Here is a 16,438-nt window from a genome sequence, read left to right on the forward strand (position 1 = left end):
TGGGGATGATTACACAACAACATGAATGTACTTAATGCCGCTGAACTGTGCACTCAAAAATGGTTAAAGTGGTCAATTTTATGTATAGATGCCCTTCACAGGCATCAGTGACCATCCCACAGCAGTCCACAGGTGGGTGCTGCTCTCACATCTGCAGGTGAGGAGACTGAGACCTGAACAGGTCATGGGGTGGCAAGGGGCAGCTCGCCCCAGAGCCTGCACACCTGCTCCCCTCTCCCTGTCTCCCTCCAGTTTTACACACCCTGATAGAAATGATGCTTCTGCTCAGAAATCAAGTTAATATTTGGAAAATATAGTTGTATTTCATGTTTCTCTCATACACGCAGTGAGAGAGCAGTACTGACAGTCCCATCAGGAGAGGCTCCAGGGAGGTGATGACTTCTGAGCTCATTCTCAAAAGACAGGATTTTGTCCTTAATTTTAAATACTGTAGCAATTACCTGACTAATATATACTCTCTGGAGAAAAATTAAAATGCACATAAGCATAAAAAGAGAAAAAAGTTATAATATCCTAAAGTTCCATCACTTGGAAAAAACCACTGTTAATATTTCAATTTATGTCCCTGAAGTTCCCCCAGTCCTGAGTTTCAGAGACACATCAGTGGAACTAACTGGTTTCATAGATCAGCTCTTTCTTGCTGGAATTTGCTGTTGGGAAGGCTTTGGGGAATTTGCAGATCAGGACCCAGGAAATTTTGCTCAGGGAAGCTGGACCCTGCATGGTACCAGGCCTGGAACTAAGAGTGGACACAACATTTTCTCAAAGAGCCACAAAAACCTCTGATTAAGATGGCAGATTAAACACATGTCACAGCACTTGTACTGCAAACCCACTTGAACCACAATAAAGAGATGATGAAAGACATTTGCCCACAAGGTGGAGAGGACAGAGCAGCCACAAGTATCTGAGAGTTGAATTGCAGATGGAGCCGTGGTAACTGGGTCACAGACCAGAGAGAGACAGCCCTAAATGGAGAGTTGGAAGATGAGATTTTGCCAGATTTAGGAGACAGAGCACCCCTGCTTGATCTCAGGATTGGCCATAAAAGCATCCCTGGATGAGGGACGCATGAGTGGCTATGGTCAGGAAGGCTATATGAAAGGGGACTATGAAGAGTCCTAGGTCTCCTCCCCCTCTACCTGCCCCTCCCCCTCCAGTCACCCCTCCCCCAAGTCAAGAAAGCCTGAAGTTCTATTCCCTGGAATGCAGGCAGGCTTGTGTGCCTGCTGACCAAAGAGACCCCTGTCTCCATCCCAGTGTGGCCCCCAGAAGACTGAAGGCCAGACCCTGCCTCAATCTATGGGAACCGAACTGGTCCCTAAGGTTGGTGTCACTGAGGGTTCCCAGGGTCACCCTTCTGTGAATCTCAAAAGCAAGAGCTTCTCCGTCCCTCTCAGATCTTCCAGCTAGCTCTGTATGCCCCCCTCTGGATCATGGGCAGACAGCCAAGGAGCAACAGATGTTGGAGGAAAGACAGAGACTGAAACAAATAGAACAAAGCCATTAGGAGGACACACAGACCTCATAGCAGAAGAAAACTTGATCCTAACTCTCTTTTCAAAAACAAAGAAGAGAGGAAATACATTGTGGAAAATCAGCAACAAGACATTTCAAAAAACATTCCCAGAACTGAAGAGCAAGCTTCCAGTTTGAAAGAAACCACTGTGGATGAGATCAGACATTTCAGGTGCATTGTTGTGAAACATTGCAACATTTGGGAAAAGGACAGTCTATAGATTGCAAAGACAGAAAAGCAAGTCATGTGTGCAGCATAAGGAAACAGAATCTCCTTGAACTTCTCAACAGCGACCCTTGAAGTAAGAAGAAAATGGAGCCAAACTCTTAAAATTCTGGATGAAAATCGTCTCCAGTCTAGAGTTTTATACCCAGCCAGGCTAGCATTCTGGTATGGTGGAGGAATAAAGATCTTTCCAGACATGCGTTGTCCTAAAAAATGTATCTTCCAGTTTATCAGAAGTTACTAAAGGATGTGTTCCACCAAAATGAGAAATTAAGCTAGGAAAATACAGGCACTAGGGAGCAGGAGATGCAAAGGAATTAATTCCTCAGGGAATAACAGAGCTTCAAGGACTGTGGCTATGGGGAGGATGTCATGGGCCAAATCAGAGCAGAGAGAATAAGGAATCAGATGTGAGGACCATCATGACTAGTATGCCTACAGCCACTGTTCCTTGGATTAACTGCGGGGAGCCTGGCTCAGACCTCACCTGTCTTGACCACAGATGGATGAAGTTCCTGCTCCTTCATGTATGAGTTTCCTGTGGCTGCTGTAACAAGTTATCACAACACGGTGGCTTAAAACAGCACAGATGTATCATTTTACTATTCTGCAGGTCAGAAATCTGAAATAAGTCTCACTGGGTGAAAATCAAGGCACTATTGCTTGGGCTGCTTTCTTTTCTAGAACAGATTTTCTTGTCTTTTCCATCTTCTAGAAATGCTGCCTGCCTTCCTTGGCTCCTGGTCCCTCTCATGTGCAAAGCCAACAAGTCTGTCTGAATCTTTCTGCTCCATCTACCACATTTAAAGACACGACACCCAGCCACATAACCCAGGAGATGCTCTCCCTACTTTGAGATCAGCTGATTAATCATCTTAATTCTGTCTGCAACCTCAATTTGCAGTCTCCTCCAGCCCACTGCTCCCAATTGATTTCCTTTTCCTCTCCCTCTTTCCTTCTGCTCCAGCAATGGATGCTCTCACCTCTGGGCTCTGCATTGGCTGCTCCCTTTGTCCAAATGCTGCTCCACTCAATGCACACATGGCTAATTTCTCACTCACTCACATCCCCGCTCAAACATCACCATCTCAGAGAAGTCTCCCTGGGCCACCCTGTTGGGAATTGCACCCTCCTCACCCCTGACCCTTCACCTCTCTTCCTTATTCCCATAGCAGTGCAGCCTCCCACCTGCTGAATCTGGCTTGTCACTGCCTCGCCGTGAGAAAGGGAGCTGGGTGGTGTGGGGGGGAATCTTTTGTGTTTCAGTCATGCTATATCCTTGGCGTTATGACTGCCCTGGCAAATAGTAGGTATACAATGAATGTATGCTCTTGAATGGATTTATCACCCACACTGCGAGGTCTTGGCACCTAACCTTGTGTGTGTGTGTGCACGCTCAGTCATGTTCTACTCTTTGTGAACCCATGGACTGTAATCCACCAGGCTTCTCTGTCCATGGAATTTTCCAGGCAAGAATATTGGAGTGGGTTACCACATCCTCCTCTAGGAAATCTTCTCGACTGAGGGATTAAACCCGTCTCTCCTGCATTGGCAGGCAGATTCTTTATCACTGAGCCACCAGGTCAGCCCTATTTTCCTGCTGGCTGTTGGCTTCCAAATGAAGGTCTCGTGTCAACACCTGGGGCTTGAGCCAGACTTGAAACTTTCACCTGTTGAGATGCCATGGCTTTTCCTCCTGTGGCTAGGCAACCACTGAACTGTGCTCTCTCTGGACTTGCCTATTCTGGACACTTTGTATCAATGGCATTCTACAACATGTGGCCTTTTGTGACCGGCTTCTCTCACTGAGCACCATGTTTTCAAGGGCCCTCTGTGCTGTAAAGGGTACGAGGACTCCATTCCCTTCGGTGGCTGAGGAGCACACCACAGTTTGGATTCATCATGTTTCACGTACCCACTACTGATGATTTTAACATTCCTCAGTCATTTCAACTTAAGAAAGCTACTGTCAAATCAGTCAATCATATAGAAAATCAGTCCCGAATATTCATTGGAAGGACTGATGCTGAAGCTGAAGCTCCAATACTTTGGCCGTCTGATGTGAAGAACTGACTCACTGGAAAAGACCCTGATGCTGGGAAGGATTGAAGGCAGAAGGAGAAGGGGATGACAGAGAATGAGATGGTTGGGTGGGATCACCAACTCAATGGACATGAGTTTGAGCAAGCTCCAGGAGTTGGTGATGGACAGGAAGGCATGGTGTGCTGCAGTCCACGGGGTCACAAAGAGCTGGACACGACTGAGCGACTGAACTGAACTGAACTGAAGCTTCTGTGGCTGGTCTCCCATTTTCAGGGATCTGTCTTGGGTGATAAAACTGGAAACCAAGTCAAGGAGATGGTTAACACAAATACCTGAGGGGTGGTTACCTCTGGGCTGGTTGAAGGGGATGCAGTTAGGGGAAGGGGCTACACAGAGCACTTTGATGAAAAATGGTCACAAGCTCATACTTCACCCAGGAGCTGGGGCCAGTGCTCATGTGATACACTCCAGGTGTGCACATGCAGTCTTACACACTCACCCATCTGCGTGATCATTTCAAAACGGAAAAAAACTTTAAAATGAACATAAAGCTTTTTAAACATATGTTCTCAGTAGTGATTTTTAAATAACAGATTTACTGAGATACAATTAACAAAGTACAACAGTCTCCATTTTTAAGTGGGCTGTCTGGGATGTCCCTGGTGGTCCAGTGGCTAAGACTCTGCTCTCCCAACACAGAGGACCTGGATTTGACCCCTAGATCCCACATGCCACAACGAAGACTTTGCATGCTGCAAGTAAAGATCCTAAACACTGCAATGAAGATCCTATGTGCTGCAACTAAGACCCAGTGCAGCCAATAAAAACAAACAAACAAGGAAGACTTTAGTAAATAAAGTGGGCGTCTGTTTCCAGAACATTTTCATCTTCCCAGAAGGAAACCCTGTGCCGAGGAAGCAGTCACACCCCACATCCTCTCCTCTATCCTGGACGTGTCACGTAGGTGGAATGGAATGGTACGTGACCTGCTCTGACTGGCTTCATTCGCTGACTTCGTGCACACTGTGGTCCACATCAGGGCTTAGTTCCTTGCTATGACTGACACTCCTCCACTATACAGAGCATCCACATCTCATCTCCCCATCACAGGTGACTGTCACAGTCCTCACTCATTTCAATGTGATGACCCTGCAGCCAAACTCATCCTAGGCTCCGAGAGACCCCCAGGGCCCCCAGCTTCTGCTGGGGTCTGAGCAAATTCTTCAGGAAGCTTTAACAGTCTTTCAACTTAGAACTTGCGTTTCAAAAACAAAGGCTTGAAATGCCATCTGTGGCGGTGAATTCGTGCTCACCGTTTAGACCCAGTTGTGCTGATGCAGGAAGAGACCTTTCTGATGTCCTGGGCGGAGCAGAGAAAGAGAGCAGCCAGGATGCCAGCGCTGCTTTTCTTATTTTGCAAAAAGCACACACACAAAAGGAGAGTCACTAACCGCTGATTTGATTGGGAAGGCAGCCTTCAGCAAATGACATCATTGGGAGAACATAAATCTTGGTTTGTATGATTTATTTATGTTAAGAAATCCACATATGATGCTGAGTTTTCAATGGCTTTGTTTAAGTGATAGTTTTTCCTTTTTAGTGAAAGTTGGAGCGATGATAAACAGCTCCAGCTGTAAAAATTAAAGGCGGAGGTGAAGCCAAGGTGATTATTACACAAAAAATCTGAGTTGGGGGGGCATTTGGCCCTTCTCCCCTCTAAAATGAAAATTACCCTCTGCCACCATGTGCCATGAACAATTACCTGCTGTTTATTAATTAACTTCTTTTAAAAGCACCACATTTCTATTTGAAACTGTTATTTCTCTAATGTGAAAACTGGCTTATTAGTGTTTATTAGAACAACCCTATCCCATGTGGTCCAGGCTCAGCGCACACTTAACTGACACATATATTTTTTCAAATGACACATTTCATGATTGGAAATTTCTTCCCAGAAGCCCAGATTCTAAGCCTGACTTGCTTGAAATGTTGGCTCCAAACCATGCCCCCAAAGCCACTAGTCTGTGCCCCAGAATGGCCCTGGGGTGCCCACACTGAGAGCGATCCTGACTCTCCAACAACAGCTAGACTCTGAGGAAATACAAACCCTGGCGGCCAAATCTTTCTGGACACAGGCAAATAAACATCTCGGTCATCGTCAGGATCCCCCTTTGGAGCTCACAATTCTGGCAGGGCATGAAACCAGGAAAGGTCCCAGATGAAGACCCTTCCCTCTGCAGACATCCTTCGTGGGTCGCCTGGAGCAGGGTTGTGGGTCGCCTGGGGCAGGGTTCTGTGTCAGCCAGGTGACTCCCACTTCCTTGCCTCCCAGGAAAGTCCTTGCTCCTCTGAGCACCAGTGTCTCCTCACTGTGGTTCCACGGTCGTGTGGGATTAGGGCCATATGCACTGGGATGGAGCCCAGGGGTGGGAGCGACTGGGGCATCTGTCAGCACCCTGCCTGGCTCTGGAGCCCCAGTACCCTCTGGGCTCCGTACTCCAGGCCAGGGAACTGAGGGACAGACCACGTGTCTCCTGAGGATGCTGTTTCTGCCAGTGTCCACTGTTCCCAGCACCTGGCTGACCCCACCCACACACTCACCCCTGAGCTGGGGTCTTTCCGTTTCCAAATCGTGCGCTGCACATCAGGCACCTGGGTGGTTTGTTCACTTCTGCGTCCCTCTCACTTGGCACAGGTTGCTGGATGCAGGGCGGGGACAGTTGAAGGACAGGACGCTCAGCACAGGGCTGCGGCCCCACGGCCATGGCCTGGAAGGTCACCTGGACCTGCCCTCCCCCATCTCTAGGGCTGAGATCAGCCTTCGGGGATCCCAGGGTCACTTTCGACTCACTCAGCCCTCTTCATTCATTCATTCTTTCATTCACTGAGCTCCAAGCACAGTCCCAGGCACTGGGACCCTGGGGGGAGCAGGGGAGGGGAGAGTAAGACGTTCTGGAAGTTGCAGGTGTGTGGGAACAAACAGCCTTCACATTCAGCTTGCACCACCGTGTGACTGTAAGTTCAGGAGCCCCAGCCTTACCAGGGCCTCTGGCCGTAAGTCAGTGATTGAATGAATAAATGAAAAGCCTGCACATGGTCTGAGAGCCTTGGCCTCTCAGCAGGCACATGGTGACCTATGAGAGGCGCTGAAGGCAGGGTGGGCCTGACTCTGGGAACCCATTAAGAGCAGCAGTGGGAGGAGAACCCACAGCCCCCAGGAGCCCCGTCCTTCATCCTGGCCCGACTAGCCCTCTGTGTTCAGCAAGGAAGCAGGGAACAGCCCTCCATGATCCAGCTCAGAGCCAGAGGGACAGGCTTTGGTTCTGTCAGAGGAGGAATCAGAGGGCATAGAATTCTGCAGTTAGCCGGTTAGGTTAGCCGTCTCAGCTCCAAAATCCTGAGCTCCCAGGAGGCGCCAGGCCGCACACCTGCCTGCAGCTATGCCCACAACACCCAATTTTTCACCTCCATATTACACTGTGGGAAACTGGGGCACCTAGGAAGCTGGTGGGGGGCTGCTCTGGAGCCCCGGGTGGAATGGGGAAGCCTCTGGCTCTGACTAAACTAAGCTCCTCTGATCTACTCCCTACCCCCGCCCCCCACAGCTGCCTGCTTGTCCTCGGAGGGAAGCAGGGAGCGTCCTGTGTGAGTGGCAGGGGCAGTGCTCAGGCAGTCCCTCTGCTGCCCCCTACCTGGCAGGACACTTGTAATAACTTCACTGCGGGGGTGGGGGGACCCCGTGAGTGAGGTGCTGCTACCCCAGCCCCTCAGTCCTCAGTGAGGTGCCCTGACCTGCCACTCTGGCCACCACTGGTCCTTCCTTCACCGGGAACCTCCTGCGGATGTGCGAGGGAAGAGAGGGAGGGAACCCCACTGCCTCGGAGGTGGAGAAGTCCTGGCAGGGGCAGTGGAGCCAAGAACAGCAAGTGCCCGCTCCCTCCCTGCAGCCCCAGGGTTGTGGGCTCTGGGTGCCTGAGGCAGAAGCAGGCGGCCCTGCCTCAGGGAACAGGAATCCTCCCACTGATTCCAACAGCTTCGGGTCAGGCAGCACGGGGCGGGGGGGGGGGGGGGGGGGTAATTTTTTCCCCTGCCTGGGGCAGTCCTGGGCTCTTCTGTTTTCTTGCTGGTTCAAGAGAGCTTCCTGCAGTGACTGGTTTAGCAGCAGGTAAAAGGGACCTGGAGAGAGTGTGTCCACTTGGTGCCCCCTGGCCAGACGCTTCCCCACCCCTTACCCTCCCCACTGGTCTTGTCCAGAAGCAGTGAGCAGCCTGGACATTTTGAGCAGGCCATGCCCCTCCTCTGAATGAAGGCATTCAGTCCCTCAATTCTCTCCCTTACGACTCAGCTTCATAGTTTAAGGCTGATTTTTTTTTTCTTTAATTTTAATCTTTTGGCCCAGCATCTTGGCATGTGGGATCTTAGTTCGCTGACCAGGGACCTACTCTGCGCCCCTGCATTGCTAGGCAGACTCTTAACCACTGGACCACCAAGGAAGTCCCAAGGTTGATCTTTAAACCCAAGGACACGCCCCTGGGCCCCTCCCAGACACGCCCGCCACCCCCCACTGCGGCATACGGAGGGTGAGGGGAGGGGTAAATTCCCTTCTAGGAGCTCAGCTGGAATTCTGTCCCCTCCCTGGGCAGTTCCATCACCCACCCTCTGCGAGATTTGGGGTGTCCGGTGGTACCACCCCGAGAGCAGGAGCCTGTTGCCTTAAAATCTTTCTGCACTGCTGCTGCTGCTGCTGCTGCTGTCACTTCAGTCGTGCCCGACTCTGTGCGACCCCATAGACGGCAGCCCGTCAGGCTCCGCCGTCCCTGGGATTCTCCAGGCAAGAACACTGGAGTGGTTCTGCACGGGGGTCCTCAAAGGAACCTGAGAGAACCGCCCAGGGCGAGCAACACCCCGGCCAGAGTCTGAGCGGAGACGCCTAGGTGCCAAGCAGGACCCTCACACCTCTACCACTGCGCCCGCGGAGAGGGGAGTTCCGGGTTGAGGGCGGCGGAGGGAGATGGAGGAGGGGAGGTGAGGGCGGCGATCGCTAGGAGCCACCTGGACCCCTTCGAGTCTGTGCACGACAGCTGAACCCACCGGCGCAAACTTGGCCCCAAAAGGTGGGCAGAACTGGGCCCCGACGGGGGTTTTCCAGGTCCTCTCTCCCCGCCAATCCCACATCAACCCCGGGAGGGGCGCAGGAACATATGGCTCCGTCGCACACGTGGGGAAACTGAGGCGCGGAGAAGCATCTCCCCGCAGTTCCTCCTCCGGAGTCACGTCTGCAGCGGGACCAAAGGCGAAATTTGGTTTCCAAACTAACGGGGTCGGGGTGGGGGTGGGGGCAGGGACCAAGGTCTGGAGGAGAGGGCTTTGCAAACCGAGGCGTGGATTGCCGGCAAGCCGACTTGGGGAGTCTGCTCCGGTACCGACGGCCCGCCGGTGAGCTCGATTCTGGGGCGTCTGGGGACGCGAAGGACCGGCTCGCACCCAGAGGCTTTCAGGACTCCGACGTCCGGAAAGCGACGCTGCTCGCCGTTTTCGTTGTTTCCAGGGCTCTGCCCGCGCGCAGCCGGAACCGGGAGCAGAAGGCGGCGGCCGCGTCCACGCGGGCAGCGTTCCGGAGCGACCACAGTGCCACCTTTGCCGGGAGGAGCTCTGCCCGCGCCGCGGGGCCAGGGCGCTCAGGGGAACGAAGTTGCTCCCCGAGTGCGCGGGTGGGCGGCTCGGGGATGCGGGCAGCGCGAGGGTCCCCTCTCCAGGCGGCGCGGGGTGAACGCGAGGCTCAGAATCCGCATAAACTGGACGACGGAATTCGTGAGCGGCTTTTGAAAGGCCCTGGGATGAAGGGGGAAACCGTGGGAAACCGATTCCGTTTACCGCTCTCCGAGGCCGGAGCCCGAGCCCGCGCACAGTGACTGGAGCCGCGCGACTCAGCCGCGGAGTTCGGCCCGCTTGGCGCGCCGCGGGGAAGGAGTCGCCGGGCGCCTCCTGCGCTTCCTGGGGCGCCAGTTTGGGCCGGGATTCCGGAGCCATCTCCCACCTGGCTCAAAGGAGGGAGGTCAAGCCCACAGCCTCAATCTCTTAAAAAAAAAAAAAAAAAAAGAAAGAAAGAAAGAAAGAAAACGAAAGTCCCGGTTACACTCCTCCTCCCAAAGCCTGGGGCAAGAACCCAGCTGCGATTCCCAGGCACCTGTGTTCCTGAGCGGTGGCGCCCAGGCCAGGACTCCAGGACCAGGCAGAAGAGTCAGCAGGCCCTCCCAGGAGGCTGCCCCTCTACAGAACACAGCTTCCCGCTGCCCCGGTCCCGAACATCTGGGGTTTGTTCGGAATCTGCTGCATGGTTCACATTCCCGGGAAGTCTTGGTTGGAAGCGTCCGGACCCTCTCTGCAACCCACTCCAGAAGGAGGGAGTTGGTGTGGGTGCCCGGCCAGGAGGCGTCTGCTCTGAGCTGCAGAGGGAACGGCTTTGGCACACGGCTTCTGAACTCGCTGGGCCAGAAATCGGGACCTGTGTCCTTCTGTCCTGTAACCTTGCCTGGGTCACAGCAAGTGCCTCTCGGTCTGGGGTAGGAAGAGGGTCAAACGGGCCTGAAATATCAGCCCCAGGGTCCAGAGAGGCCCCTGTGGTTCCAGCTGAGGCGCAGTGCTGGGGCAGCATCCATGGCAGGCCCATGTGGAGGTCCGGCTGGGGAAGAAAGGGCTCTGTGGGTTGTCTGTGCCCCCCACCTCCTTGCTGGACCAAACCCTAATCACCTCAGGCTGGAAGGCATTCAGTCCCAGAAGGGTCCCCTGCTGGGCTCCGAAACCATCTCCGTTTTCTTCTCTGTGTAGTTGGGAACCATACTGCTTGTCCCTAAGCGTCCCTCGTGGTCTTCCTCCTCCTGCTGCTCAAATAGGAGCCATTTCCATTCTGGGCAGAATGTGCCCCGAGAGGGAGACCTCCGTCTCGGCCGGATGCCTGGCCCCAAGTTGGGGGTGCGGCAAGGCTGGTGGTCTGGACCCCCTCCTGGGGCAGTTCCGGAACTCGGAGAGGAGCCAGCTTATAAACTAACGGGGCCTGCTTTTATTTCCCCAGCTACTGTTTTCAGAGCAGGAGCCTGAGGGTGAACAAAACTTGACCCAGGATCCGATGGAGTCGGGAGACTGAGTACCTGAAGCCGGTGGTCAAGTTCAGTGAGCACAGAGGGGAACCTATCAGGGTCACTGCATCTGGTTCGTAGGCTGCCCATTCCCACCTCCCAGCCGCAGTCAGCAGAGGGGCTCTCTGGGCCTGAAGACCTCGCCTGGGCAGCTGGGCATCTCTGACCCTGCACCTCCAGGCACACAAACCTCGCCATAAGGACCTCCTCTCCAGAGACCAGGCCTCCACAAGTGGGCATGGGGCCCCTTCCTGGCTGAGCAAAGGGACCCTCTAGCCCCGCAGTATGGACGCTGGGAATGCACGACGCCTCAGTCTGGGTTTCTTGGGAGCCCCAGGCCCACAGAGGCTTCTGACAGCCCTGCAGGACTAACTTCACTTGCTCCCTCCCAAACCCAGCCTTTTCCCAAAGGAGTTCATCTGGTCTTGGGTCTCCAACTACACTTCCTCTCTTGCTGGGAAGGCTGGGAGTGGGCTGAGCTCTAGGTTGAAGCAAGATTCTAGACTGTGGCAGAAGCTGCTGGTAAAAGTCCCCTCTCCTGTGCCCTAGACCCCAGGGTTGAAGTCTGTTCCCAAACTTTGTAGAGCACACGGCTGCCCACACCCCACCCGCCCTCGGACAGTCTGACAGAGCTGGAAGTGCCCCTGAGGAGGGCACCAGGGACGACGACCGGGATGGGTGACACTTCTGTACTCCCAACCTCAGCACGGGGTCCCCAAGTCCCTGCACCAGTCATGAGAATCCCCAAAGCTTAGCTCACTTTGAAAAAATGGCCTTTCAACCTTTTAGTACCATTGAAATGAAAACTGCCCCTCTTCTGCCTCCACTGGCCCGGCTTGTGTCTCCAAGACGCCTAATGTCAGCAGGGAGTGGGGGTAGTGGGGGGAAAGGGGGGAAGGACATGGAGCTGGGTGCCGGGAGGACCTGCCTCTGATTTTCTCTGTTCCACCCTTTCACTCTCCAGTACTCTCCCTGAAGCCTGACCTGCTTGCTCTTGGTCAGGTCTAAGTCTCACCACGCGGGGGCAGGGCCTGGCCAGGCCAGGGCCATGGCCTTGGGGACAGGCTGCTGGGGCTTCTCAAGTTGACGAGGATGATTTGAGAGAGTGCCCTGGGGGTGTCAGTACCTCGGCTGCCTTCCTGGCCATCCCTGATCGCTAGCTTACCCCTCCCCAGGCAGGCTCTGAGCTGAGCCCCTCCCCACCCTCCAGGGCCCTGGGGGACCACAGGAAAGAGACAAGGGCACCAACCGGCTCTCTCTGTAGGACATCTGCCCTCCTTCCTCAGGCTGGCGAGGGTGTGATCCCAGCGTCTGAAGGGTGCCCCACAATTTTAATCACCCCCTGGGCAGAAGGAGGGAGCGTGGAGAGGTCCTGAGTGAGCTGGAGCACCCCCAGAAGGAAGCTGGGCCTTCCTGACCTCAGGTCGTGCCGGTGCCTCCGGGGTGGGAGAAACAGTGCAAAGCTGGGGATCAGGGTGGGGAAGGGACCCTGAAGGTGAGGGTGCTTCACAGGAGCCATTGTAGCACCCTTGGCCTAAAGGAGCTGGGAGAATATGGGGTGCGGAGGTATGAGGGTGACCTTGTGTTTTCTCTGGCCAGCGCCCAGCCCTACGGTGGTTGGGTGGGGCAGACAGTTCCAAATGAAGGACTCCAGCCACCTTCTTCCCTCTCCCAGCGACCCTTTGCCTCACACACCCCAGGCAGAGGGGAGGTCTGAGCCCACTAGGACCTGCAGCCATGCCCTACTCCCCCTGCAAGTGTGGACTCCTCTGCAAGCCCCTGAGGGGCCAGTAGCAAGGCACAGGAACCCTCTGATCCCAGCGGTTCTTTGCCCAGTCCCCGAGGAAAGATGGTCAGGGTTTGGGACAGGACGAGGGGGAGGGCTGGGGGTGGGGGACAGTCAGTTGAAAGGCAGGTGGGCCATGAGACTGAGCTGCGGGTGAATTCCGCGCTGCCACCACGGGCAACACTCACCGAGGGCTGGAAACAGTGGAGGAGGTAGTCGGTGGGCACCAGAGCCGGGGAGAGAGTGCCTTCATCCAGGGCAGTGAGGGGGCTCCAGACTGGACACCCCCCAGCAGTAGGCGCTCTGTCGGGGTTGGAATCCTGGCAGGGAAGCAATTCGGACTACAGAAAGGCCAGGGCGGAAGGCCCAGCGCACTGCCGCTGCTGGCTTTTGACAAGCGCGGCTTCTTCGGGCTTCTCCTCTGGGGTAGCGTGGGCCATGCACCCCTCGCCAACAGGGTGCCTCTGCTAGGACTCTGGGGTCTCGGGGTAGCTCCTTGGACACTGCCAGTTCACCTCCGTTATGGCAAGGGCACGGGGCTCCGAATGCAGATCCCAAAGGAGGCCCCACTGGTCTCACTGCACAACAAAGGGGAGGGGCGCCGCCCGGACCCCCTCGGAGCAACAGAAACCCCGCACCGCTGCCCAGGACCTCTCTGCCGCTCAGGCCGATTCTGCAGGCAGCTCTAAGTCCCGGAGCCTGGCGGAACCCGGTACTTGAAAGGGCGCGGGGATGTCAGCTCTTCCGTTTGCTTCCAATTCATTCTTGAATCCCAAACATGCTCGACAGGGCAATTCTCACCGTCCCCACCAGGGCCCTGGGCCCGGACACCCGGCCTGCGCCCAGCCTTGCCCCTCCGTTGCCGCACCTCCGAATTTGAGGACTGCGGGGCAGAAGAAACACTCACCCAGTCGGCTCCTACCCGCACTTCGGCACCTGCTCCTCGGCCCGCTCTCCAGCCCGAGACGCACCTGGGCCGCGAGAGGAGAGGCGGACGTGTCCCCAGAGGCTCCGGTCGCTCGAGGTGGCCCAGCTTGGGCGCTCGTGCCGCTGAGTACTCACCTGGGACCGTGGAGGCAGGAGAGCGCGGGCCTGCCTGAGGGAGGCGAGGTGCGGGGCGCCGGGCGTTGGGACAGCTGCCCGGGCGCCACCTCCCCAGTGCCCCGCGCGCTGCTCCCCGCAGCTCCGCGCGAGACCGAGGGCGGCGGGTCCGAGTCCCGCCCGCCGGCCCGGGCAGTGGCTGAGCGCGGAGCTGGCGGCGCTGCCGCTGTTGTTTTTGAGCCGCGAAGCTCGAAGCTAGAGCGGTTGGGTGGGGGCGAAGGGGAGGGGGCGGGGGCCGGGGAGGCCCGAGGGGGGCGGCGGGGCCCGAAAGGGGCTTCGGAGGAGCCGGGTTCGGGAGATCGCGGGCCAGGGGCAGGGGCGGAGGGGAGAGCCAGGAGGAAAGCGGGCTGGGACGACGGTGAACGCAAAGCTTTTTAATTAGTAATAAAATGCAATAAAACGAAGCAAAACCAGCCAGACCCGCGTCCGAACTGTCGGCGCGTTTGCCCCCAGATCCAAGGAAGTCTCGAGGACAAACGCCGCCGCCACTCCATCTTCGGCCCAGCTGGGGCGGGAGCAGCCGCGCGACGCAACGCAGGGGAGGGGGGGAAGTCACCTCGCCTCCGGGGCCACCTGGGTCTTTTTAAAGTGTCCGGGGTGCGGGCCCCGGGCGGGAGCGCGGAGCACGGAATGTTTTCTTAAAGGGCCAGTTCCGAGCTGCACGGAAAAGGGGGGGGGGAGGCAGGGAGGGAGGGGGCGGGGGGGGTGAGAGATAAGTGAGGTGAAGACCGGGAAGGCCAAGGAGAGCCCCCCAATCCCGCGCCGAGGCGGCGGCGGCGGCGGCGGCGCGACGATGAAGACGATGAATACATTGCAAAGTTTTTTTGGCCCCGGCGAGGGGTGTCAGATTGAGTGCTCTGTGCGCATGTGCGAAGGTGTCCAAACTGACAATGCTGGGGAGATGAAGATAGTGTGTAGCTGCTTCTGGACTCAAGGAGGAGGAGAGAGGTTCCGCGAGCCGACACCATGCGATCCAAGGCGAGGGCGAGGAAGCTAGCCAAAAGTAAGTCTCCCGCGCTCGGCCGCGCCGCGCCGCCGGGCCCGGGCCGCGGGCCGGGGCGTCCGGGCCAGGGGTGCGCGTCGGGGCGCGGCCGGCGCGCCTCAGGCTCTCGGCCCCCGGATCGGCCGCGCGGCCTGGGGGCTGCTCCGCCTCCCGCGCTCCAGGGCGGCCGGGCTCGGCGCGGAGGCTCGGGGAGCCCGGGCCGCGCGCTCCCCGAAGGCGCCGGCCCCCTCCTCGCCGAACCCCCTCCCCCCCCCCCCCAGTGTCAGGCGCTCGGGCCCGGGAACCCGAGGCGCGCGGTGGGGGCCGGGGAGGGGGGCGGAGGGGGAGGGCTGGGGGTGGAGGGGAGCGAAAAGCGAAAGTTAGTGAAAAGTTGACGAAAGGGGAGAGCAACTTTTTCCTCCTCGCTCGCTCTCTCCCTCTCTCTCCGAGTGGCTCTCAGTCCTGGTCAAATCATATTCCGGGCTTTTGAAATAGTGGGCGCTAGAGCACCGCCTTTGGCGTCCGCCAGCCGGGCGCAGAGGAGGGAGACCCCGAGCCGGGGAGGGGGCGGAGGAGGGGGCGCGGGCCGGCGCCCACCCGGCTCCGCGGGCGCAAAGGCAGGGGTGGTGTCGGCAGGATAGCCACAGCCACTGGGAGAGCAAAATGGAGATATTTCCCTGGGCTTGGAACTGTGGTCGTGAAGTTTATTCCCAACTGGTGCCCCGTGCGGCGGCGGGCGCTTCTCTGCGACTCCGGCAGCCCGCGCGGCCGCCCCGGCGCCGGCGCCCGGGGCAGGAGGGTCCCCACCGGGCCGCCTAACTCCCCGCCGCCACCCCAACCTCGGCCCTGCTCGGACCCTCCCGCTACCGTTCGCCTGGCACAGCCGCGAGACCCGGCGGGGACTGAGCTGCCCCCGGCGAGACTGCCCGGTCCCCGGTCTTACTTTCTCTTTCGCTCCGTCTCGGGCCGAGCCCCGGGCTCCGCGCGCACAGCCCGCCGCCGGCCCGGTCCTCGCCGCCGGCCGGGTGCGCTCGCCGCCCGCCCCGCAGCCCGCCGCGGCGCCTGGGGCCTCCCGCGCACCCTCCGCGCCCCAGTGGCTGGCGCATTCACTGCCAGGCCCACCGGTCCCGGGGCTGCGGCCCGAGAGGCGGGCAGGTGGGGGCAGCGGCGCCGCGGCCCGGCGAGCGCGGCTCCCGAAGCCCGGCCGCGGCCCGGCTGCAGCGAAGCGGCGAGCGTCGCCGGGAACGTTCTCGGCGCCTCCGGCTCTCGCCGCCCCCTCCTCCCCGGCCGCCCGCCCACTCGCTCCCCCTTGGGAATCCCTGTGGGACCCGCTCCCCTTGGGAATCCCTGCGGGACCACCAGGCCGATCAGTCCGCTCCTCCTGGGCCAGACCCTGCCCAGCCGGGGCCTCGCAGCGCCCAGGGCCGAGCCCCCAAGCGTGAGACCAGGGGGCGCGAAACTCACGGCGGTTTTCTGAAGAAGTTCTACCCTCTTGGTTCGGTGGTCGGCCGGCTGGGCCCGACAGTCCCCGCTCCACGCCCAGTCGTAGGCCGCGCGTCGGGCCCGCGGGGGAAAAGCAACTTCCAGCCTCCACAGGACGCCCCTGGACCCGCCCGTGGCCGCTC

The 16,438-nt window shown here is 57.8% G+C and overlaps 1 protein-coding gene across 3 annotated transcripts in view; it reads left to right on the forward strand.

Moving 5' to 3' along the window:
- Positions 1 to 14,702: 14,702 nt before the first annotated feature.
- Positions 14,703 to 16,438, forward strand: part of PRDM16 (PR/SET domain 16) — a 332,745-nt gene continuing 331,009 nt past the window's right edge. For all 3 annotated transcript variants that reach the window (XM_081488463.1, XM_081488464.1, XM_081488465.1), the window contains exon 1: positions 14,703 to 14,834. In XM_081488463.1, coding sequence (XP_081344589.1) covers positions 14,798 to 14,834 — 37 coding nt within the window. In that variant the 5' untranslated portion in view covers positions 14,703 to 14,797. The remainder of the gene's footprint in view (positions 14,835 to 16,438) is intronic.

This window comes from Giraffa tippelskirchi, chromosome 5 (genome assembly GCF_054371585.1).
Source record: "Giraffa tippelskirchi isolate mGirTip1 chromosome 5, T2T-mGirTip1v1.2.pri, whole genome shotgun sequence".
Taxonomy (NCBI): Eukaryota; Metazoa; Chordata; class Mammalia; order Artiodactyla; family Giraffidae; genus Giraffa; species Giraffa tippelskirchi.